This window comes from Phaseolus vulgaris, chromosome 5 (assembly GCF_051622355.1).
Source record: "Phaseolus vulgaris cultivar YP4 chromosome 5, ASM5162235v1, whole genome shotgun sequence".
Lineage (NCBI taxonomy): Eukaryota > Viridiplantae > Streptophyta > Magnoliopsida > Fabales > Fabaceae > Phaseolus > Phaseolus vulgaris.
In genome coordinates this window covers 17,390,763-17,417,411 of record NC_143502.1, presented here as the reverse complement: position 1 = coordinate 17,417,411, position 26,649 = coordinate 17,390,763, and the positions used below count along the sequence as shown (strand labels likewise).

Below are 26,649 nucleotides of genomic sequence, written 5' to 3'. Positions count from 1 at the left end.
GGGACACAGTTAAATTATTGAGATCTTTTGTAGTCAAAGTTAATCTCATAAATATATAAAATATTTGTAATTATGTGTTCTCAAAGAAATTCAAAATATGTTTGACCTGAAAACAGAAAAAGAACAGAACTGAAAATAGTTAAAATTTAAATATTATTGTTATTTTCGCATCTCGTTAATAATCTTTCTCAATTTATACATACATCTATGTCATAAATTAAATTTTAACACATAGTATTTCTTAAAATTAAAATCGCATAAATCGTAATGAGAATAATTATTTTTTTATTCCTTTATATCAAAATATTATCATGAATTAGCAAGTATTCTGAAGTTGACTTACTTTTCAACACTCGTTTTTCTAGTCATCAGTTTCTTTGATCATTCTCCAACACCATGTTTCCCAATCACACATGTCATTGTCTCCTCTTTTATATTTTTATATCAATATGTAGATAGATAGTTACTTATATCTGTTTCTGCCATAACTTAATTGCTTCTCATAAATTCTAAGTCTTAAATAATCGTTTAGTAATGAAATTATCCGCAAGAGCAAGCATGAGTAACCCTTGTTTCTTCTTCTTCTTCTTCTTCCTTATTGCTTCCTTTTGTTTTTCCTCCTTTGCTTCTGGAGCCACTCTGCCCCAGGATGAAGGTATGTTAATAGCTTCCAATAGTTTGTTAAAACCACTATCGCACTTTTGTATGCTACCTTTGTTTTATAGAATTCTGTTTGACTTTTATTTCTTTGGACTTTATACCAATATATTATATGCAGAGGGACAGAGAGAGACCATTTTTTTTTTGTAGGTAAGAAAAAAAGTTCCTTTTAGTAAAAGTTGTTGATGATTTTGTTATGACAGTGAAAGCTCTGGAAGATATAGCTAAGAGACTTGGGAAGAAGGACTGGGATTTCAGCGATCCATGCAGAAATTTGACATCTGAATCTGAAGTAGGATGCAATTGCGACTATAACAATGGCACCGTTTGTCATGTCACCAACATGTAAATCTCACTCATTCTCTATTTTTTTTCTTGAACAGTTTATATGTAAATGAATCCAGTTAGGTTCTTTTTTTTTTAAAATACAACTTAAGTTGATCAAAGGTTCACTACATATATCTATAATTCTCGTATCCACGTTTAAAAATTAAAATTATTCAAAATTATTTTTGAATTGTATATGTTGTGGAATAACTCAATCAAATCCACGGCAAAAGTGCTCACTACAGAAAAGACAAAATGATAACACAAAATCTCCAAATGAAACAATTAGAAAGTAAACAAAGGAAAATTTAGAAAAAATCACATAAAGTTGACATGATTTAACTAAACTATAAATAAACTTCAATCTATATTAAAGAAGGAAACGTACAAAGATAGAGAAAAGTATTATAGATTATTGAGATTGAATAGACTTTGTATTAATTTGTACTTTAAGATTACGTATAGAATTTGATGTAATTCTAGCATTGCTTTTTTGCTTTAATTATTTGTTGTGCGTGGATGAATGTGAATTGAAGTATAGAATATGTGAGGTAAACTTCTAAGAGGATCTTTGTTAAAACATTCACAAAAGTGTGTGTGTTTGAAGCTAAGAGATAATTTGAAGCTGAAAATTACATGAGTTGAGCACTTCTATTTATAAATGGTGCCAAAAATCTGAAAATACTCTCCACTTATAGCTTGACAAATGACACTCTATAATTGGAGAAAATCATCTCCATTCATGAAGTGACAAGTACTGACGACTTGTGAGTGGAAAGGGTTTCTCTCCATTGAGGTGCAACCATGTGACAGTCATACTTCCAATTTTAGATGTCCACCTTGCCATTCACACTTCCCTTGCCATGTAGATGTCATTCATTCCTCCTTAAAATGCACTACAAAACCCTAGATGGTCTAGGATTGCAAATGGACTCAAAGAGGCCCATTTGTAACCCTAGATAGACTCTATACATCATATTCTAATATACTTAATACAAAACCCAAATAAGGCCCAAATAAAGCCCAAATAAAATCCTACACTATTCTTTACATTTTTATAAGACTAGAAAAATTGGAAGAAAAGTTAAAAATTAATTCTCCATAGAAATAGAGTTTTTTGAACTTCTTCTTCTTTCATTCTCCTATCCATGGCCCTAATTAAAGGCCCAATATGTGTCCTTCCAGATGGTCCTCCATCGGACCCTCCCTCTTGAAAAGGATTTGTCCTCATATCCAATTCATCATTATTGTCAACACCACCTGCAAAAGGAATCAAATCGCAAACATTAAAAGTAGTGCTAACTCCATAGTCAATTGGAAGGTCTAACTTATATGCATTTTCATTTATACGCTGAAGGGCCTAGAATGGACCATCTCTTCTGGAACTAAGTTTTAACTTTCTTTGGTTTGAAAATCTTTCCTTCGTAAATGTAGCCAAACCTAGTGTCCTTCCTCAAAAAGTATTTTCTTTCTCCCTTTATTGTTGTTTTCAACATATATTTAAGTTTGTTATTCAATTTGGATTTTAACCTTCTCATGGAACTTCTTAATAAACTCCATTCTAGAAACTCATTCTTTATGAATCAAAAGAAGAATTTTCTGAAAATGGTAGTAAATGAAAAGGTGTGAGAGGATTAAATCCATAAATAACCTCAAAAGGAGAAAGATTAGCAGTTCTGTTGACTATTTTGTTAAAAGAAAATTCTACATGAGGAAGATATTCATCCCATGTCTTCTCAGGGGCACTAACTATAGGAAGGGGAGTATAGAGTCCATGAGGCATAATTTTAGACTTAGCTTGTAAACAAGTTATACATTTAGAACAATGCCTTTGAATATCTACTCTCATGTGAGGCCAATAGAATATTTCTTTTAAAATAGTTAGAGTTTTATCAACTCCATGATGACCCATGAGTCCCTTTCATGACTTTTTGTTACAAGAAGCTTTCTAATGGATCCTTCGGGTATATAAAGTTTTCCTTTATTAAAAAGATACCCCTCGGACAGATAGAACCCAATACAAGGCTTTTTGAGATATGATGCAAAAATGGATGCAAGTTGTTCATCTTTCTCATACAATTCCATTATGTTATCAAACCCTAAAATTTGTGACTCCAAAGTATTAAGTAAGTTTTGTTGCCTAGATAAAGCATCAACTACCACGTTAATCACCCCTTTCTTGCATTTAATAACACATGGGAATTGATCTAAATATTATACCCATTTTTCATGTCTTTTATTTAATTTTCCCTGCCCCCTTATGTATTTTAGTGACTCATGATCAATATGAATAACAAACTCTTTAGTCACTAAGTAAAGTTTCCATGTTTGAAGGGCACAGATGAAAGCATAAAGCTCTTTATCATAGGTGGGATAATTAAATATGGGTCCTTTAAGTTTTTCACTAAAATATGTGATAGGATGACCACCTTGTATTAACACAACACCTATACCCACACGAGAAGCATCACACCCCAACTCAAAAGTTTTAGAAAAATTAGGAAGAGCTAGAATGGGTGCATGTGTTAACTTATCTTTTAAAGTTTCAAAGGCTTTTTCTTGTTTTTCACCCCAAGAAAAAACTGCATCCTTCATAACGAAATCATTGAGTTGAATTGCTATAGTAGAGAAATCCTGAACAAAACGTCTATAAAACTCAGCTAACCCATGGAAGTTGCGGACTTCACCTACATCGGTAAGGGTGGGCCATTCTTGGATAACCTTTATTTTCTCAGGATAAACATGAACACCATCTTTCCCAACCATGAATTCTAGGAAAACAAAATTTTCTTTACAAAAAGAACATTTTTCAAGATTGTCAAAGAGATAATGTTTCCTGAGAATAGTCAAGACTTGTCTAAGATGGCCTAAATGCTAATCTAAATTCTTACTGTAAATTAAAATGTCATCAAAGCAAATAATAAAAAAAATGGCCTATACAATCCCTTAGTACATGATTCATTAATCTCATAAAAGTGATAGGGGCATTGGTCAAACCAAAGGGCATGACTAAGAACTCATAATCCAAACTTTGTCTTAAAAGCAGTTTTCTATTTGTCTCCTTCTTTTATTCTATCTTGATGATAACCATTTTTAAGATCAATTTTAGAAAATAAAGTTGTCCCATGCAATTCATTTAACATATCATCTAACCTTGGGATTGGGTGCCTATATTTGACAGTTATATTGTTGATGGCCCTACAATCAATACACATTCTCCAAGACTCTTCTTTCTTGGGGACCAACAATATGGGTACAACACAAGGAGTGAGACTCTTTTGAACCCAACCCTTCTTCAGCCAACTCAGAATTTCCAGAAAAGTGCAGATCTAATAACAAGATAAGAGACTAAGAATCAAAAAAAGAAAAGCACACAAAAGGTACAATATGACAAACACCCAGTGGTTTGCACAACAACAAAAAAACAAGAAACTAAAATTGAATCAAAGTACTACTTGAATCTTATGACATAAATAGAAATAAAATGACTTATGAAACATGTAAGGGATTAAAAATTGAAAACAAAACATCATAAACTGAATGTACCGAATAAAATTGAAAGAAGACTCAACATTTTTTAAAAGAACACAAGAAAACACAATTAGAAGTCCTTCTACACAAGAATGGACGGTTCAAGTAGGATTAAGCATTTTGAACCGATTAAACCAAACAAAACAAAAATTAAACAGTGGAAGAAAAAACAAAAACACATTCAAGATATAAAACAAGTGAGTGAAAAAGACAAAAAATTGAAAAACAAAAGCGACAACAACTTATCTCTTGAAGAAAATCAAGGCTCTAGATACCGATTGATGTAATTCTAGCTTGATTTGCATTGCTTCCTTTGCATTAATTCTTTGTTTCGGAAGGTGGAGCATATTTGTGACTTCAATTGATGAAGTTGAACCATGGATGAAGGTGAATTGAGTAGGGAAAATATGCTTAGAAGATGTGAGACAAACTTATAAGAGGATCCTTGCTAAAACACTCACAAAAGTGCTAACTAGGAGAGAGCTAAGAGACAATTTGAAGTTGAAAATTGGCAGCAATTCATTAGTCAATCTAAGCTGAAAATTACAAGAGTTGAGCACCTCTATTTATAGCTAAATGGTGCCAAAAATCTGAAAATAATCTCCATTCATAGCTTGACAAATAACACTCTATAATTAGAGTAAATCCTCTGCATTCATGGAGTGATAAGTGGTGATGGCTTGTGAGTGGAGAGGATTTCTCTCCATTGAGATGCAACCATGTGGCAGTCACGCTTCCCTTGCCATGTAGGTTCCATCCATGCCTCCTTAGAATGCACTACAAAACTCTAGACGATTTAGGGTTGCAAATGGGCTCAAAGAGGCCCAATTGTAACCCTAACTAGACTCTTTACATCTTATTCTAATAGGCTCAACACGTGACTCAAATAAGGCCAAATACAAGCCTAAATAAAATCCTACACTATTCTTTACATTTTTATAAGACTAGGAAAATTGGAGAAAAGTTAAAAATTAATTCTCCATAGAAATAGAGTTTTCTGAACTCCTTCTTCTTCCATTCTTCTAGTTAAGACCCTAGTAAAGGCCCAATATGTGTCCTTCCGGATGGTCCTCCATCATAGTTTATTTCAAATCCTCTGCTCCTTTAGGCCAAACCAAGTTAATCTCTTAATCATGGTTATCTAAAAATCAAACTAACATAATCAATCCGTTGAGTTATATCAGTTTGTTTCTGTATTAAGTTGGAACAATAAAGTTAATCACTACAAATCTATCCCTAGTAGTTGAAGTTCTCGGTTCATTTAATTTAGTTTTGAAAGTGTAATTATTTCCCAATATCATTCACAATCTAAAGGAAATGGTAGTGATCTCTTATCAGACATCAAGTATAAAACCAAATTAGATAGGAAAGAAATACAATGCGATCCTAAGTAGCTAGCAACTAAATACAAGTATTGTTTCAGAGATAAGCTTCGCTCTCCCTTTCTCACCCTTCTCTTTCCATTAAGTTTCCTATTTATTTATAAGCCTATAGAACAAAAGATTATTTCATTAAAATTCGTTCAACACCAACTAATCCGCTTAACGAATTAGGTGCCTTCAGGTGAAGGAAATCAATTCACTTAACTTCTCTCTACATATGCTCAAAATTGGATTTGTCTTCATCCGAGGTTTCCTTTGTGCTTAGTGCTTTTCTAGATCGCTTTAGTGCTTCACTCTCTAAATTTGTTCCTCTTTGAAGTTTTTTGGCTTAGCACAAGTTCTTAGCACTTAGGAAATGGAGGAAATTTCGACTAGCCTTCCATGCCCCAAATCCGTCCAACACATCAAGCATGAGCTTAGCAGATTGGATTTTTTTTGCCATTTCTATTCAGCTTCAAGTTTTCCTCTTAATTATTCAAAAATAATTCAAGATTCTCATAGATAAAATAATTTCAATTACAATAAAAGTTCTAAGTGGGATAAAGCTCTATTTTTAGTATTTTAACAAGTAAAATCTACACTAATCAATTTGTCCAAGGATTCTTTTCTAAATCTTACTTTTTTATTTCAACAAATAAAGATTGTTTCATCTTTTCTTACCTTCCTCATCTAATTCTTTTCACCTCATCCAAATTTTCTAAATCACTAATCTTTCAACTAATGTTTTGTTTTGCTTGGTTTATACCCACCCAAATAACTCTTTGTTTGAAATCTTTAGATCCTTTTAAGATTTTTCATTTAATCCTTCTTAGAATAGATATTTCCCCCTTTGACTAATAGATAAGAGACACTAAGAGGGGAATACAAAAACCAAATTGGCAGTAATTCAATAGTAATTCATAGTCTGAAAATTACAAATTAAGCACACTTATTTATAGTGCTTAACTCTCCTAGATTTGTCTATTAAACTTCTAAATCCTCCCCACTCATAGAATGACATGTGGAACTTGTCTTTTAGTCTTCTTAAAATCATCTCCATTTTCACAATGACATGTGACAATCCTTGCTTCAAGAAACTCTCAAATGAAGAGAGAAAAAATGGAACCAATAACTTGAGGAGTCAAGGAAATGCCTTCTATAAGAAGACAAGTGGAAATGGAACTTGGAGAGTCAAGTTGGAAAAGTGGAAGAGGCAACAAGACCACTTTTCAACCAATATAATCTATTACAATTTTTATACCCTTATTTGAGATTAAATTACTTAATAAGTGTCTGACTAACATGTTGGATCTTTCTAGAGAGGATTCATTGAGGAGATTCAGTACCAATGAATTATGAACCAACCCATATAAGAGACTTTACGTCACTTATAAAACCTTGGAAATGAGTTTGTTAATCTTCTTCCTTGTATGTTTCTCAACTTTATCATTTCTAATCAATGTGGGACCGAGACTCAAACATGAATTCTAACAATATTTCGCTCAAGTGTGAGTCCCTACACATTTGTTACACTCTCCATCGAGTGGAAGCACTTCCAACTATGAGAACCTCTGTGATATTACTTTTATCATTGTTTACCACAACCGGACACACTTTCCTGAAATGACTATCAAGAAGACTTTTGATACAAGAAATCTTCACATCTAGAATTATTTACCCACGTACTTGTTTGATCTAGTAACCAAGAAAATCATTGGATTTGATACCACTATGAGATCTTTAAGAGAGGGAATATACTAAGGAGATTTGGTATGAATAAGCTATAAGCAATCTAATATAAGAAACTATGATACTTCCAACTAAAAACTTTAAGAAAATGGGCTTTGTGAGACTCAAACCCACACTTGTATTTTTAGCAATCTCCTATTCAAGTGTGTCCCTTCCACATTGGTACAATTCCTCTTAAGTGAAGGCATTTTCAACACTAGTAAGCTAAGAGCAAACCCATATAAGAAACTTGATGCCACCTTCAATCCAAACCTTAAGACAATGAGTTTATATGTATTCTTCCTTATATGTCACTCAACTTTCTCATTTCTACTCAATATGAAACTCAGACTCACACTTGGATTCTTGACATAATCTCATTTGGCGTATTTTGCTAAGTAGTAGATAAAGATGTTGAACTCACTACTTTTAAATTGTAGCATTGATAACCTTTTTTTTTTTTACTTATTTCATCCAATATAGTGTTCCTTCCATAGAGAAATTTGTGAGGGTCAAAAGGTGTTTGCTTGATCAAGACCTTCTTCACTAATATTTTGGGTTATTTTTGTAATTGAGTTACCTTCTTTATTAATTGCGCCCAACGAATTACTCTTACTTTTGTTGTCAAAGGTTTTTGCAGACATCAATTTTAATTTTTCCTTAATGTGCTTACTCCTTATCCTAGTTAGAAACTCTAAACTTATTTAAAATTATTTGTTAATCACAAAGGGTGTTTCTTTCTGGCCCCATTGGTTAAGGCCCATCCGTACATTTGGGACAAAATGTTTGTTATTAAATTATAGTAATTACATTTTGCTTGCAGCCATGATTTCTTCTTGCACCTCCATGTGTGTGTTGGAAATGTATAAAATTCCTATGCTTGAATTGTTGAATACAAAAGCATGTTTTGAATTACACAATTTAGAATGTAATTTGGATATGAAAATACATTTAAGATTGCATAATTTATAAATGCATTATGAATTACATAATCCATAATACATTATTGGATTTCTAGAATGCATAATCTATAAATGTATTCTGGATTAGATAGTTTGGATATGAATTTAAGAATACATAATCCAGAAAACATTTCTAGATTACACAATTTGGAAATACATTTTCAAATTTTAGGATTACATAATCTAGAATATGTTTCTGGATTGTCTAATCTAGAAATATATTCCACATTAGTCTGTAATACGTTTCTAGATTGTATAATCTGGAATACATTTTTTAGTTTCAGATTGCACAATCCAAAATAGATTTTAGATTATGCAATTTGAAATGTTTCCAACCTTTGAATAATTTGGACTTTTTCCACACCTATGGAAGTGTAAGAAAAAGGGATGAAGATGCTAAAAAAATACCCTTTTGTTCCATTCCATTTTCCACAAGTTGTGGTAGCCGTCCTTGCTTACTTTGTGCATGTTGAACCATATCTTTGGCCCTTACATATTGTACGTTGTACCCTAATACATTCGCCCCTTTTATTATTTAGTCTTCAAAATTGTGTCTTTGACTGAGCTTTCACTTCTTGCATCTCCATAATTTCTAACTACACCCCTATAATTTTCAAAATGACCATCTTACCCTTTGTAAAAGTGACTTGCAGATTATATGTGCCATAAATATTCTAGATCAAGCTTTCTAGAATTTCCATAACATAATTTCTAGAACAAAATTTCTAGAATAAACTTTATATAAACCATGAAATGCATTCCATAACAAGTTTTCCACAACAAAACTTTTGGAACAAGCTTTCCAGAACATATATATTGCCTTTCATAATGAGTTTTCCACAATAGACTTTCCTGAACAAGCTTTCCAAAACACATGTAATGCGTTCAAGAATTTTTTTTTCATTATAGGCTTTTTCTCTTTCTTCTTCTTCCTTTACAATGGAGAACGGAGGTGCAATGATGATGACGTAGACATTACAAAATATTCAGATGTAAATTACCTACAAATCTATATCCGTTGGTAAATTCAATATTATGCATGAATTATTATCCATGGATCTATATTCGTACGTAAATTCAACATTATCCATAAATTAATATCCACCAATCTATATATCTGTAGGTAAATTCAACATTATATATGAATTATTACCCATTGATTACAATAAAAATAATATTAATAATAATAAAATAAATAGTAACATTAATACTATTATTAATATTCATATTACTATGAATATTATTCATATTTCTACTCATATTATTAATATTGTTATTGAAATTATTAATAATATTATTCACATTATTACTATCATTATTATAAATGATAATAAATACAAATATTTGTTAGAAATGTAGGCCTTAAACAAGAGGGGTGAATTGTTTATGAAATATTTTCGCAATTGTTGAAGGTAGAATGAAAGCCAATGAGAAATCAAAGAAGTAGAAATCAATTCAGCCAAAAAACAAATTTGTTTTAATATGTTTCCAGAAAATCAACCGGTTGTTTTTGCGAAACAATCGATTGCTTTTATCAGCAGTTATTAAAAACTAAACCAGAACAAATTTAAAGGAGATAAGGGATAGAAATATCAACACGGAAAGTTTTATACTGGTTTAATCTTTACCAAGAGCTACATCCAGTCCCCAGAAATCAGTGGGTATTCCACTAAGAAATCAAACACCTTGATTACACAATACACACCAAAGTGGTGATCTTGAACCCTCAAGGACACACACCACCTTTGGCAAACAACACCACAAATCACAGAACACCCTATGGATCTGCAGAACACCAGCTAAGGAAAGAAAAGGAATGATCACACCTGATAACAATCACAAATTGAATAGCACGAATACAGAGCAATCCTATTCCACTCTTAGAAAGAATCCAAAGCTTGAAGCATCTTGGAAAAACTTGATTTGAAAGTGTTCTCTTGAATATCTTAACAACCAGGAGCACAAAACAACTTATATAGACTCCAATTAGTTGTTAAAAACATTTAATGCAAAAGCCAAATGAGTTTTAAAACAAACAAAACAGATTAAATTAGTTTAACTGAATTCTGTTAAGGATTTTCAAAAAACAATCAATTGAATTGACTTGATAGCAAAGTCAACCAAAGTCAAGCTTTGTCAAATTCTTTTCAAAATACACTAAGTGTAAAACAATTGGTTGAAACGACAATTCAACAGGTTGATTTTCCACTTCTCTTTGAAACACATTTTTTTTTTCAAAAGGATTAAAATCAAACAACCTTGGATCAAATCTATGAGTAGATTACAAATTCAAACTACTTAAAACCCACACAAACAACCAGCAGCAAAGTCTTCAAGCAATCTTCATAAATTTGGAGACATCAAAGCCTATGTTCAACAATATTATTATTAACATTCATATTTTTTTATTATATTATGATTAATAAAAATAGTATCATTTATATTATTTTTTTAATATTATTAAAATTATTATTTATATTATATTTTTAATATTATTTTTAGTGTTATTAATCATAGTATTGATATTATTTTTAGTGTTATTAATAATATTATTATTATCAATACTATTAATATTTTTAATATTATTTAGATTATTAATATTATTAGTACTTCGAATATTATTATTAATATTATTATGATTAATAATTTTTAATATTACAAATGGAGAGTATTTCCTACAAATCCACAAAAGTAGGTATTACCCCATATATCCACATAGGGCTCCACGGATCCACATCCGTATGTGTTACCCATATATCTATATCCGTAGATATTATTATGATTCGTAAGTAATATTATAATAACATAGGAACAAGATAGATAGTAACAAAAATAGGTAGAATCCAACAAAAAAAAATACATCTAAATCAGATAAACAAAATCCTAACAAAAACCACTTGAAAAAAATATATATAACAATGAAAATTTACCTCAATTTCAACAAATCTAATGTAAAAAAGCTAAAAATTTGGTCATTATAACCAACATAAATATTGACTACTTTTTTAATTTTGTTTATCTTGAGATCAAATTAAAGTTAAATAAACATGCAGAATTTTGAAAGCACAAAATCTTCAGGGTACTCTCCCGCCGGATCTATATAAGTTGCCTTACCTTCAAAAAATGTATGTAATTTCAAACTTTACTCACATTGAATCACAAGTCATGAATATATATATATATATATATATATATATATATATATATATATATATATATATTTCTTCTTTTTTTCTTGTCAAGACACATTCTTTGTTGCAGTGACCTTTCTCGCTACTACCTGAACGGCACAATTCCTAAAGAATGGGGCTCCACGAAACTTGTCACCATGTAAGATTTTCACCCATTTTTTATATTGAGTTCTAAATCATCAATTTGTATAATACTTTATCTTCACATAACGCTTTACTAATAGAAAAACTTACATCCAGATTCTCATGTGTCTCTAATATTAATGTTGACTCAAAATTAAGGGTTTTTTACTGAAAACATTTGTAAGAAATACTTCATAATTGTTATCAGTAAACTCCATGTCTTAATAATCTTCCGTTTAAAGCATTATCTGTATGTAGTTTGAATTTTCTCAAGAACACCTTTGGTTACTGACAAGTTAATGAGTTTTTTCTTAATGGTACAGTTCCCTCCATGGAAATCGATTGACGAGTTCAATACCAATAGAGATAACAAATATATCCACTCTTCTAGAGTTGTGAGTTTCACTTTCCAGAACTCAGAAAAAAAGGCAAAAGTAATTGATGCATCCATAATGCAATTATTTAGACTTTAAAAAAAATAAAATTATGCCGATTATGAAGCACAATTTAAAACCTATGTTGAACTGGAATGGAACTTAACTTTAGCATGAAATGAGCAGGAACTTGGAAGCCAATCAATTCTCAGGAAATCTTTCTCTTCTCGGTAATTTGACCCAAATTCAAAGATTGTAAGCACTTTATTTTTTTTCCATAGACCTATATATATATATATATTAATTGTGTCTCCTTTGCCTTAATTTCAATTTTGAGAGTGGGTGTTTAGTCATATTATCTAAAAATATTGCCTGAACAGTACTTATAAAGCTTTGGACAATCCACATTTTGTATAATTTGCAGGGTTAGTTCTTAATGTTTGTTCTCATCAATTATACGCAGGCTACTTTCCTCCAATAATTTTACGGGTGAACTACCAGTTACATTGGCCAAACTATCTGAATTGAAAGATTTGTAGGTTTCATATTTTTTTTATACTATGGAATGATGACTAGTTTAAAGAATATTGTTTTTGAACTAAGTTTCATTATGCAGTCTAATAAGGGACAATCAATTTTCTGGGAAGATACCTGATTTTATTCAAAATTGGATAAGTCTGACGACACTGTATGAACTCTACTTTTTATCTGATTTCACTTTATTGGGTTACTTTATTTGTTTTTCCATTATTTGAATTATGTTGTCCTATTTCTTGAAGTCACCAATGATTTCTATAACTTGACAGGTGGATTGAAGGGAATGGATTCAGTGGGCCAATTCCTTCTGGAATTTCAAATCTAGAAAATTTAATTGATTTGTATGTATGAATATGACATTTTATGCAGTAAGCAGGGTTTTAAAGTCAACTTTCATTAATTTGTGTTTATTTTTCCATGATTCTAATGGGATATGCAGGAGAATTAGTGATTTAAGAGGATCTGTTCCTTCAACTTTTCCACTACTTGAAAAAATGACGAAATTACAGATATTGTGAGTTTATTGCTTTGACATTTTCTTTATTACAAGTTCAGACAAGACAAGCAAAAGGTATACTAATAAGTAATGTTATCTATGTTGATGTTTTTCAGGATTATGAGAAATTGTAACATCATTGGAGATTTACCTGAATATCTTGTGAAAATGACAAGTTTAAGGGACAACTTGTAAATGCATAGTTTCCATTTTGTTTATAACTAATGATCAAATTTTATTTTACATTATTTAGATTATTTTGTAACCTTTGATTTTATTGCATTGCATACTTAATGCTTTGGTGATAAAACTCTAAACCTGTTTTAGTTGTAGAAAATTCAGTACTACTAACTCAAGTTCAATTTGTTTTGTTTTTCAGAGACCTCAGCTTTAACAAGTTGACTGGACAAATTCCGGTTACCTATGCTGCCCTAAGTAAAGTGACCAATATGTATGGAATTTTTCACATTTTTCTAACCATTCTTAATTTGAGATATATTAATTTTCCATCACAAATTTATTGATTCTGAGCACTATTTTCTACTTTTGGTCTAAAGTAGTATTGATAGATGCTTAAGTAGCACAAACTGGGGTTGTATTGGAAAATATTTTGGAATTGATATATAGTCATGCAAAATATAGAGTAGTAGTTATTTCTATCAATTATATGTTTTGATCATATAATTCATGTTCGCAAAACATCTTTCCATGTATTCTATTTCAAAAGTTTTTGAGTTATATGAACAAATAAAATTCATGAATAGAAACAATAAAAAGAATAGTTTTGGGTTATTCATATTCTATCTTTCTATCTTTCTATCTTTCTAATGTAACATTAATTTTTGTCAAAAGAATCCTGTGACTTTTTATCAAAAGGAACTAAGATACTGACCAACCTATTTTCCATAATGTTGAGTCTTAAGTTTTAATATATTAATCTCTTAATATTTTTTTATTGTAGATATTTAACTGGAAATCTTCTCAATGGATCAGTGCCTTCATGGATAGAGAATGCCAAGTCAATGTGAGTTCTCTTTAAAATGTCACTTGTACGATTCCTTAATTTAGCTATACTCATAGTTTATGTAGAATAAAAACATATTTCACTGGTGTAAAAATGCTCTTAGATAGTGGTTCTTTTAGGACCTTAAAACAGTAAGCAAGTGGTCTATAGTTATGACTTATAAACGTTAATTTCAAAATCGATGTTTATGAAGTCACTATAGTCACTGATTATTCAAATAATTGACGCTTATTTGTTACATAATATAATATTTTAATATATCCAGAGAAGGGTATAGACGATAATTATTACAAAAACTGACGCCTATACCCTTCTCTTTGCTTCTAGTATGGTCTCCCATGGACTTTCAGTTTAGTCAAAATCACAATCTATGAGCCACTACAGGTACTTCGATTTTGACTATAACCGTAGTCTATGATGACAATTTTTTTAGTTCAATTTGTTTGATGCGTTTGCTCCTCTTAATTAACATGTACATTTAAAAGTCTAGCCAAATATGCAATTTACACTATGTCGACCTCTGAATATGCTATATCCACGCCATACCCTGATTAACTGAAAAAACTTTGTTACTAGACGTTTAAGTATTATACGCAAGTACGTTGATAATGCAATTACCCGTCAACTATTTGCTTGATATTTGTGGATGTCTTCTTTTGCAATGAACATAACCACAACAGTGCTATCAATTACAAATAGCACAAGTAACTGTCAATGAACCACTACATCATCCATGAAAAGAATTAGTAAAACTTTAAAAAATGAAATACTAGTAATTGACAACTTATATTAACTGAACCTACTTATTAATATAAGGAAAAAAATATATTTGTTTTCCCCCTGAAACCAACGAGTTGGTGATGTGTGATTGAGTTTGAACTTTCTGAGTTTCAGTTGGATATTAGTTAATTGGGGATCCAAGAATCCATAAACATCTTGTTTCCTTCTTATTAATATAATAAAGTAAATAAAGATATAGGTGGAAGAGACTTACATCATAAAAAAATAATTATGATGGATATATTAAGGTTTCCATCTGCAAACTCTAAGACATTCGCCATGTATATGTATAGAGGGACGTCGTTGTTTCTTCCAAAAATAGTGTCATCCCATGGAACCTCCATGGGGTCTGTACCTATAGTCATAACAATCTCTAATAAAGAGGCTATAGGATCATCAATGGAAACTGAATGCTTCTTAATTTGCACACTTGGTATTCGACATGGTTGCTAAAAAATAAAGAACATTTGTATTAAATTAAATATAATACATAGATATAAATTAATAATTACAAATTAATTTCTTATCGAGGGTTCCAGAATAAGTCGAATGAGGTGTCTAGGCCAACCTATGAATGTCTGAAATGCCTCGGCCACAGTCCTTATCTCATCTGTAGGCAGAGGAACAGGAGCTTCAAAAACCCGTACTTTCTCCACCATCACCTTAACCACATCAGGGGGTAGGGACACATTATGTAAGGTAGTGGTCCCTTCAGAGAGTTTCCCTATGGCCACCACCCGAGGAGTAAAACTATTGTCTAAAAGTAGCTCACAATGGTTTATGTGATCAATGTCATTCCATGATGTTGTAAGAGCTTCAAAACTTCTCATTATGCTCGTGCGACTAGAACCACAAGCGAATGATCAAGCTGAGATGGAACCTACTGCAATAGACCTAGGGTTTGTAGGTGCTCCTGAAACTCTTTTTGCAACTACTGATACAACTGCTCATCAAACTCCTTCTGCAACTACTATCTTAAATCCTTGGTGATTTCTTGCCATAATTGATTGATCAATTCTTGGATGGGCTCCGTTGAAGATGAACCTCGTGGTGCAGCTCCAAAGAATTGACAAATGCCAACCCTTGATCCAGCAGCATGCACACGACCAGAGTGCTCAAGTCGTCCAATAGCTTCATGTAGTATATGGTGATGACCTTGAGGGACAAAATTACCTTGGGAGATTTGGTCAACCAAGGAATCCTGCAAGACTCCAAAATTATATAATTTTTTCATATAATTAATATCGTAAAATAGATGCACAACTAGATGAAAATAATTTACAATTTTTTTCTGAAACTTCTGTGATTGCTCAAACCTATATGCACCCGATCTTTTCATTCAGGCTATCTTCCATTTTTGGTGGCGGGTAGGTGAGATGGAGGTTAACTAACCCATGAATCATCCCCATATTTTTAGAATTAGGATTCAAGGATTTCTAAGGAGATTGGTGATTCGCTCAGCGTAGGCCACTCTGCTTTCTTCATCCTTAAGCATTTTTTTGGGCTTCAATCTTTATTTCTTGGGCTTATTGAGATTTCAAATTCAGGGGTTGACTCTACATCCTCTTCAACCTTAAGGTTTGTTAAGCATGAAGCAACATTGTCTTAACTTAGGCTTTAAGCGAAATCTCCTTCTTCCCAAACTTGGTTCATGTTGGCTTCAACCACTTCTGAGTGAAATTGGGCTTTCTTGATGGTTAAGTAAGCTAATATACTCGCTCAACGGATGCTTGGAGATTTTCATTTTGCTAAGTCAATCTCCATGTGCTGAGCGAATTGGCTCTGATGCTCCATCCTTGTCTACTTGTTTTCTGCACAATATTCTGTAGTTTCCTTTTTTCCTTCATCTTCTTCAAGTGCAGTTGTGCTTTGAGTGATTAACACGCTTTCTTGTTGATAATTGTACATATTCTTCCTATTTTACATGCCTTTTAACTGTGATTTTTTTCTATGATTAGTCACTTATCAGTGGTGTCACGCTCTTCAGTTAATTCTCACATGGGATCAATTTGTGTGGTGTTGTTAGATGATGTGAATGCAACAATAAGAATACATGATTCTTTGACATTCTTAGGAGCAACTTGAGTTGGTCATGAAATGGCACTTTACTTAGAATTGGATCAATGTTTTAATTCAAGAACTCACCAAGACTTTGCACCAAACCAAAGCTCATATGGAAGTCCATATATTGTCAAATGGAATCAAACAACAATGATGAAGAAAAAGAAAGGAAAACCGAACAGAAATGTAAGAATAAGCTACTGTATTGAACCGAACAAATGAAAACAAAGCTGGGAAAAACAAATACAATCGGTGGAAACGATGAAGAACACTAAAACAAACCAAAATTACCGATTGAAATTGAAGAACAAGATGAAGGAAGATGACTTATGTGATTGAAGCAAGGATTGGGAATGGACACGCCACTTGGATGATGAATGTTCCAAGATAAGTGCAGATTTGCCGCCACTTGAATGCTCCCAATGCATCACAAGATAAGACAAGGAAAAGGAGAACTAGTCTCACAATCACTCACAAATGGAGCATAGTAACTTTACTCTATTTTTCCAATCTGAATTGTGAAGGACCTAAGCCCTCCTTTTATAGGAGCAAGGGCTGGTCATTTACATAGCTTATTCCCTAAGCTACCCAAAAAGCTCCTAAGATCACACCCCCCTTACTAAGCTCACTCCCCAAGCTTCTAGAATTTTCTAAACTAAAGCCTAAAGATGCTTTTACAAAAGAGGTGTCTAATGTTTCCCTCTAAGCACCTTTCTAAACACTATTCTATATTATTTACAATTTAAAAGAAACTATAAAGAGAGATATTTAATTGAAGCCCATTCTTGAAAGCTTGTAGACTTCTTTGGCGTTAGGCTTGATCCTCTCTTTATTTTATGTCTTCTTTTAATTTTGAGAAGACTAGAAGGAAGAACTTCAAATGTGAAGGTGAATGACCTCTTCCTTCATTAATAAAAGCCTCCTTTATTTGATTCTCATCATTAGAGGAAGGAGTTTTGACTGAGTAAGATGCTACTTTTAAACTCTGGGCATAACACTCTCGAACAACTTTGGGATTTTCCTTCACCATGATAATTGAGTTGCTCTCAATAGGGAACATCGTAGCCATACGCGACATAGAGATGACAACACCGAGTTAGTGAAGTGTTCGATGACCAATGAGAGCATTATATGAGGTGTCTACTTCAACTATGATATATCATACTATCAATTATTGGGACGTTGTTTTGGTATCGAATGTCGATAATAAATCGATCTACCCTCGCATGTACTCGTTCCCTTGCAAATCCCAATAATAGATCTGGCTAGGAATTGATTATAGGAAAAGCTTGCTTCGTAAGATGGGTTGAATAGAGCTTGAACTCAATTTGCATAACTTAAAACAAAACAATGTCTAACAAGCAGAGGAAAGAGAGAACTAAGCACAAACTTATACTAGTTCACCTTACCACTTGGACTACGTATAATCCCCTTAAGTAAACCACTTAAGATTTTTTCTCTAACCGATTTTTAATACCTCTCAAGGTGCAAGTATGATACACCTCTTTAGGTAAACCAGTATTAATGACCCCTAAGATCAAACCACTCTCAAAAAATGAGAAAAACACTCTCGAAAGAGAGAACAATATATACTTCATTTTGAATGATTTACAAAGGTTTAACTCACAACCCAAATCACTTGACGTTTTACGAAGCAGATAGAGTATGTACCAAAAGAAAAACTCTAACACAAAATCGTATTTCTCTTTAAGATTGTTTTCAGCATTAGAACATGTACATTTAAAGTTCATGTACTGCATTGTACCATATAGTCGTTAGATGCTTTATTTGGAAACTTTTGTACAAAACAATTTCTTGTGCGTCTTGGACGTGCGAGGCAATTCAAAATGTTTATTACTTTGTTAAAATGTTAACATTGAGGCTTTGAATTCATTTTACTCAAATATATGTTCAAATATGCATTGTTGTTCTTTATTTGTGCATTGGATGCTCTATGAAACTTCAACTTTATTTGCAATTTATTGGTCTTAATCACATATTTGAACTTCAAATATTGAAGCTTTAACACATCTGAACCTGAACTTTCCATAATTTAAATTTTTTTTCATCTTTCTCGTATTAGACGTAGACACTTGAAAATGAATCTTCTTATTTGAAAGTTTCAATGCATCTTGATCACTCGTTCAACTTTGAAATAACTTTTGTATCCATAAATAATCAATCATTAAGGCTTAATCGTTCAAATTTATGTGTTTCTCTTCTCACTGACTGCGCGAATCAAGTGTTGTGACACCTTCGTTTTTTATTAGACGCTCTAAAAAACCTTTGACTTTGAAGTCTTTGGAGGTAACGTAAACCACGCGTTCCAAATGTTGTAAGTAATTTTTGGAAACATTTTGAATACCATAATTAGTAATAAGCATTATTTAGAGGAATGGTATCACTTAATCATAATTTTTTAATTTTTTGAATTATAAAAACCTTATATTCCAGAAATTCCACTGTAAATATATTTTCAAATAATGTCTACATTTGTGCAAGTTTTAATGTTAAAATAAAGTGAGGTTATAACCAAAACTTTCCTTCTTAACATTGTGTATTTAAAAACCTTCGAACAATGTCTTAATCTTAATTTTTAAGGAATATTAGTACTTAAAACAATTTATAATCATCATAGAAAGTATATTTAATTCAAAAAAAAAAAAAAAAAAAAAATAAAGATTTAATGTTTTCAAGATGTTGTGTTTTACGTTCAGAAATACGAAAACATCCCAAAAATATTTAATTAGTTATTTTAAATGAAAACTTTGATTTGTATTAATTAATAATATAAAAAAGATTTGAAAAATGGTCAAGCAATGTCAGAAAGCATTCTAAGAACACATAAATCAAATCTAGACATTCCCTAATATGTTAGGTCTGTTAGAATTATAGGGCTAAAACAAGAGGGGTGAATTGTTTTTGAAAGATTTTTGCAAGTATTGAAGGTAGAGTGAACGGCTATGAAGAATTAATCAATGGAAAATTTGTCCAACCAAATATAAAACTACTTTTAAGCTAGATGCAGAAAATCAACCAATTGTTTTTACGAAACAGACAATTGTTTTTATTAGCACTTTATAAAAACAAAGTTAAAGCAGTTTAAAGAGTGTAAGGATAGAGAGATTCACATAGAATTTTTATACTGGTTCAGTCAACACCTGAGCTACATTCAGTCCTCAGAAACCACTGAGAATACACTATGTAATCAACCTTAGATTACAAGCTACACACACCAAGAGTGATGATCTTGAACCCCTCAAGAAAACACATCACTCCTCCCCAAAAACCACACCAAGAATGTTGATCTTGATCCCCTCAAGAACACACAACACTTCTTGACAACACCAGTTCTTTACAGAAATACAATTCAAAAAGAGAAAGGAATAGAATACACCTGATACAATCACAGATTGGATTGAAAGAATACACAACAGTCATATTCCACTCTTAGCAAAAAAATCCAAAGCCTTAAGAAATCTTGGAAAAATTGATTTTGAAAGTATTAATTTCTATCCATAACAACCAGGAGTGTATAACCACTTATTTATACTCCAATCAGTTGTTAAAAACATTTAATGCAAAAACCAAATTAGTTTTAAAACAAACAAAACAGATTAAATCAATTAAACTGAATTATCTTAAGGATTTTCAAAAAAGAGTCGGTTAATTTTTCGAAATAATCAACTGAATTGGTTTGACAGAAAAGTCAACCAAAGTCAAACACTTTAAAAACCCTTGAAACAAGCTGAGAGAGAAACAACCGATTAAAACGAGAAATCAACAGGTTGTTTTTCTGTTTCTCTTTGAAAACACATCTTTTTCAAAAGGATTAAAATCAAATAACCTTGGATCAATTCTATGAGTGGATTACAAATTCAAACTACTAAAAACACTCCCAGAAACCCATCATCAAAGTCTTTAAGAAATCCACATAGATTTGGAGACATCAAAGTCAATGTTCAACAATCTCCCCCTATTTGATGAAGACAAATCCCTGGTTTGCTTGTGTTGATCTATTTGAATTTGAAAGCACCTGCAAAACATAAATTGTGCATGTACCAGAGAGCAATCATATGTAGGTTTCACTAGCACCAATGAACCAGGTTTCACCATGTGATTTCCATAAAGAAAACCATCAAAATCAATGTGAAACCCAATGTGAAAGAGGTGCAAAATGAGAGTGAAACAGCTGCTAAGACAACAACAATTATAAACAATTAATAGCAACAAAAATTCAACACTAAAAACCATATAAATCTCCCCCTATTTGTCTCCACAAATAAAGTAAGACAAGGGATAAAACCAGAATTTAAGAAACTCATTTCTTAAGAAGAAAACCAGAAAACCAGTGTGTGTGACAACACTGTTTCAGCAACAAACCTGTGATACCATATCAGAATTGCAGCAAAAGTCTATGGTGTATCAGAGCTATGACAACAGCAAAATCAAAGTACCACAGACCCTAGAAATTTCAACAAGGAGACCACAATTTCTCCCCCTATCTTTTCTACATCCAACAGTTCCCTTTCAAGATATCATTCAATATCTCAGCCTTTTCCCTTTGATCCAAAATATCTATTTCAAATGCTTGAGGAAGACCTCAAAGTATTTCTTTCATCAAGTTCCAAACTTGAAAACTGAAAGTACTAGCAATGGAGCACTTAAAAAAAGTTTATCTTCAAGTTGGTCTCACAACCTAAATCACATTCTCCACACAACATATGTCATCCTTATAACTTGATGTCAACAGAGGCAAGTCAATTGGGATAAAAACACATCCCTAACCAAGTACACCCAAATCTTTTGAACCATCAACAAAATATAGTTTTGTCTAGGGAGCTGGTGTAATGTTTTCTCCTGCAGGAACTGAATTTTGTACAGTGACATATATTCAATTGCAGTCATTGTAACAAAAAACACTTATCCTTGGGCAACTCTTCCAACACACACAACCTAATATCCCATAAACAACAACATAATAAACCCAACAAGATGAAGACTCCAAATTTAATCACATATACAAATATTCATTAACCCATGACCACCGATGTGATTGCCATACATAGAAAGCTTTGAATTTCAATGAAAGTAAGGAATATCTCTTTATTATCTAATTGAGAGACACAAAGAATGCATATTTGACCCATAATGGATTTTGAAAGAAAAGAAACAACTGTAATCATGCATGAGAATTCATAACAACTTTATTCAAAAGTGCCAGAGGTAAAGCAATCAGTTGTTTCGTGAAAACAATCGGTTGTTTTTCCGAGACAACTTTCAAAGCAAATCATCTTTCCAAATCTTTTATAAGAAAAATAATTTTTTAAAAAAAATTAAAATTTCATTAATTATTAAAAAATATTATTCCTACTACTGAAAAATTAAAATTTTATCTGTGTTTCAATTCATTCAATTAAGATAAAAATATAAATTCAAGTATGAGGGTTGTTAGAAGGCTTTTTCCTATATATGTATGTAAATCTATAAGAGTATCTTATCAAAGTTTTGCTACAAAATATTTTAATAAGATGACTAATTTTTTTAACTATCCAATTGAAATTTCTTCTTTATATTATTTTTTATTAACAAATTTTAAATATAAGACTTTACTTAAAACTAAATCCATTGTCACTCTTAATATTAACTCCTTTAGATGATTAAAATAAAACATTCATTTTTTTAGTATATTAAATTCATTTTTTTTAAAAATAAAATAAAATCAAGGTCACACTGCAATAATGGATGAATGAAGTATAATTTTTTCTTACAAAAATATAAACTAATTATTTTTTATTTATGCGGCCAACGAGCCAACTTGTCCCGCTCCGCTGTTGGCCCGCGCGGACTGCGGGTTATGCGAGGCAGGTCAAAACGGGTTAGCGGACTAGATTAGTGAGTCCATCTTGCACTTTTAGTAGCGGACTGCGGACAACCCCGCATTGCCATTCCTAATTATGAACAAAGTTTTGACTTAAGTTTTTCCTTTTTAAATTAAGGTATTGAAAAAAATGTTTACATATAATTAATATTTTCTTTTGTTTTACTAGATTTGAAGGTTTAAAATCATGAAAAAATTTATCATAAAATTATTTTGATGTCCCTTGATGTTTCTTGTGATTTATTATTATAGTGTCCGAATAATAAATTTTTTTGCAGAGATATTTCATATAATAATTTAAACATCACAAGCCGAGGGAGTGAGACTTGTAGTAATGGAAATAGGTAAGAATAGCTGCAATTGTGCATTAATTTGTGTTTGCAAATATAAGGAGCTGAGTCACAATCTTCCCTTTATGTACAGGAACTTATTTGGTAACTCCATCACGAATGGCTCGTAAGTTAGAATTTTGTTTTGCATTATAATTTTATATTTCCCTTATGTGAGGAATATGTTAATGCATTATTTCCCTTTCATCATTTCTTAGAGGAGAAGATGCATGTTTGGGAGATCATACCTGTTCAACAAGTAAGTTTCTTTGTGGACAATTTTCTACTTTTCAATTTAAGTTTTTTTAAACCTATTAATTTTAGGTTTTATAATGTATCCTTTTGAAAGTATTCTTAAAAATGCATAGGAGCTCAGTTATTAACAATACAGGAATAAGAAGGGAGCAAAATATATAGATTGAAATTTATCCTAATTTTCTCTCTCTACGTTGATACCTCATCCTAGACCTTTTGTTCATAAATAGGTTTAACAATATAATACACTAATAACTTTGATTTTTGACGGTCTACATCGGTGGAATAATTGTTATTTTACATTTAGAATGACATGTTTCAGATAGAGGCCGTCATTTTGATGAAACTCTATTACCATTAAAGTCTTTAAACAAAACTAAGTTTCGTCTTAAAATATAACATAGAGAATCTAAGTCCAATCTTGAAAATAAATTCTCATTAAATCCATTATTTAATATTATTTTTTCTACATGTTAAGATTGGAGTTTCAATTAGTTTTGAAATTGAAAACAAATAATAAAATAACGATAGAAAACATAAAAAAATGAAAATAGACAAAAGAGTAATGAAACAGATTGTCTGGTGACAATCGTCTATATCAACATTCAAATTGTAGAAACAAAAAATAAAACTAAAATTAAATGAAATTGAGTAAAAGATCTGAATGAAAATTGTAAAAATGAAATTGAAACAAAATGTAATTTAAAAATTGGAATTAAAATGGATAGAGAATAATAATGAAACTATGTGCTAAACTATTCAAGGAATGCATAAATGTAAAAGCAAATTAAAGCAACCTAAATTCAAAAGAACATATAAATGAATTTAAAAACTAAACACATTGATTTCATCACTAAATTTTTCTCTAGATCAGACTATCTACGAACTATTGTCTAACAAATTCTTGTTATAACACTGAAATTATAAGTATCTAATCAGAAACATATACTCTCTTTTTTTCGGCAACAGAAACATATACTTAGAATGCTATAATTGTAAACGACATAATTAACAAAGACGAAATTTAAAAAGAAACAATGGAATTCTTCAAAGCAAGAAAAGAAAAACTGTAAACAGGAAATATCTCTAATTCAAATCATCTAATGAACTGAAGACTGTAAAAACTAAGAAAATAAAATAGAGCATAAGAGAAATTAAAAATTAAAATTGCAATTCATATAAACTAAAATTGAAAAAAGTTAATGCATAAACTGGACTCCCAAAAGTCAGGTTCGAAGTCCCTTTTAGCTTGATCTATCGGCAACTTTGGACTCTAAAAGTCAAGTTCCAAGCGTCTAAACTGAAGTTATGAAAATAAGGATTTTAATGAAAAGGGAATTAACCAAAACGGATCTCAATATAAAAAGATATAATCCAAATAGTAGACTAATGTTAGTGTAGAAAAATATAGAAATACATTCTAAAAGTACCATACTAGTAAACGAAAACTCTTATTTACTAAAAAAATACAAATATGTACTAATTATAAGAAATAAGGAAAAATACACACTAAAACTTTAAAAGTGACCAAATTAGAGTTATCACTTGGAAGTCATGAATGATTTTCTAATTCTTTCATATAAGTTCTCCAAAAAATTTCATATAAGTTCTCCAAAATGTAATTGATAAGTTTAGACTAATTCTTCCCATGCCTACTTTTGAAGTTGGTGCCAACCTTCGAGCATACTTAAATCATGTTATGTGTGTCTTGGAATCTAAAATACAATAACACATTATCACTTTTCTTTAACTTGCTTTACCTATATATAACTTAACACGACTTCCTTTCATATTCATTTTCAATAAGAATGAAATGGATAGTTGAAGGAATATATTATCATGTGGTTTTATTGCTTGATGATATATAAATTGCTCTTGTTTGTCCTATAGTGTCATACAATCTTCATATAAATTGTGGTGGACAAGAGGTAATAATCAATGGAATCAGATATGAAGATGACTCAGACACTGGAGGGGGTGCTAGATTTATTTGGAAAGGAAAGAGAAATTGGGCAGTTATCACTACTGGTAACTTTTTGACTAATGATGGTGGAGGAAAATATTTACCATCAAGCAACTCTTTGCCTTTTATAGAAAATGTTGCCCTATACAAGAGTGCACGAGCTTCTCCCATTTCATTGACTTATTATGGATTTTGTCTGCTAAATGGAAACTACACAGTAGTTTTGCATTTTGCGGAAATTGTGTTCATTGATGGTGAAACATATAGCAGCTTAGGAAGGAGAGTATTTGACATTTACATTCAGGTATGGTTAACAAATTTTTTAACCTTTATCATTGGGGGTTTTCATATAGAAAATGGAAGTAGTCACCTTATAGATTGTATCAAGAACATGTTGGATTGTTTTCCTAAATAGAATACCATATCAATATACATTTTCTACTTTATATGTTACTAGTTTAACTTCATATAATCCATGGTTATTTGCTATCATTTTTCAAAATGATTTGAAATATTTAAGACTTTTAATCATGATGAAGCATTCACATTTTTTAAATTTAAATATTGCAGAGAGAATTGGTGAAGGAGGACTTCAATATTGCAGAAGAAGCAGGAGGTATTGGTAAGGCAATCACAAAAAACTTTACTGTTGTTGTGAGTAGTAATACCTTGGAGATACGATTGTCTTGGACTGGAAAGGGGACAACTAGTATCCCATCTAGATCAGTATATGGTCCTCTTATATCAGCTATAACTGTGAAATCTGGTAGGTTGTCATTCTTTGTAAGTTTCATGTTGTGTCATCTTAATATTATCATCTAACATCTTTGTATAATAATCAAGCAGACAATCCACCTCCCTCGGATAACAGATCAGTAGGAGCTGTGGTTGGAATTGTGGTTGCAGTAACAGTTGTTATCATCCTTGTGTTTTCTATACTTTGGTGGAAAGGCTGCTTAAGAAAGAAAAGTTCTTTAGAAAGAGGTAATTGTACAAAAATTACCAAGTTAACCATATTTATACTTGTAGTTAACAAATATCATTATATATTATTAATTGTTTGTAA

The 26,649-nt window shown here is 31.3% G+C and overlaps 1 protein-coding gene across 4 annotated transcripts in view; it reads left to right on the top strand.

The window, feature by feature from the left end:
* The first annotated feature begins 491 nt into the window (after nucleotides 1-491).
* The window catches only part of LOC137835252 (putative leucine-rich repeat receptor-like serine/threonine-protein kinase At3g14840), a 30,824-nt gene continuing 4,666 nt past the window's right edge, over nucleotides 492-26,649 (top strand). For 2 of the 4 annotated variants that reach the window (XM_068643668.2, XM_068643670.2), the window contains exons 1-19: nucleotides 492-655; nucleotides 864-1,005; nucleotides 11,623-11,694; nucleotides 11,831-11,899; nucleotides 12,207-12,278; nucleotides 12,444-12,512; nucleotides 12,721-12,792; nucleotides 12,874-12,945; nucleotides 13,064-13,135; nucleotides 13,234-13,308; nucleotides 13,407-13,481; nucleotides 13,670-13,741; nucleotides 14,252-14,314; nucleotides 23,315-23,380; nucleotides 23,460-23,492; nucleotides 23,584-23,624; nucleotides 25,511-25,887; nucleotides 26,154-26,349; nucleotides 26,430-26,567. In XM_068643668.2, coding sequence (XP_068499769.2) covers nucleotides 535-655; nucleotides 864-1,005; nucleotides 11,623-11,694; nucleotides 11,831-11,899; nucleotides 12,207-12,278; nucleotides 12,444-12,512; nucleotides 12,721-12,792; nucleotides 12,874-12,945; nucleotides 13,064-13,135; nucleotides 13,234-13,308; nucleotides 13,407-13,481; nucleotides 13,670-13,741; nucleotides 14,252-14,314; nucleotides 23,315-23,380; nucleotides 23,460-23,492; nucleotides 23,584-23,624; nucleotides 25,511-25,887; nucleotides 26,154-26,349; nucleotides 26,430-26,567 — 1,897 coding nt within the window. In that variant the 5' untranslated portion in view covers nucleotides 492-534. The remainder of the gene's footprint in view (nucleotides 656-863; nucleotides 1,006-11,622; nucleotides 11,695-11,830; nucleotides 11,900-12,206; nucleotides 12,279-12,443; nucleotides 12,513-12,720; nucleotides 12,793-12,873; nucleotides 12,946-13,063; nucleotides 13,136-13,233; nucleotides 13,309-13,406; nucleotides 13,482-13,669; nucleotides 13,742-14,251; nucleotides 14,315-23,314; nucleotides 23,381-23,459; nucleotides 23,493-23,583; nucleotides 23,625-25,510; nucleotides 25,888-26,153; nucleotides 26,350-26,429; nucleotides 26,568-26,649) is intronic. The other 2 variants (XM_068643671.2, XM_090302271.1) reach the window with 2 other exon arrangements.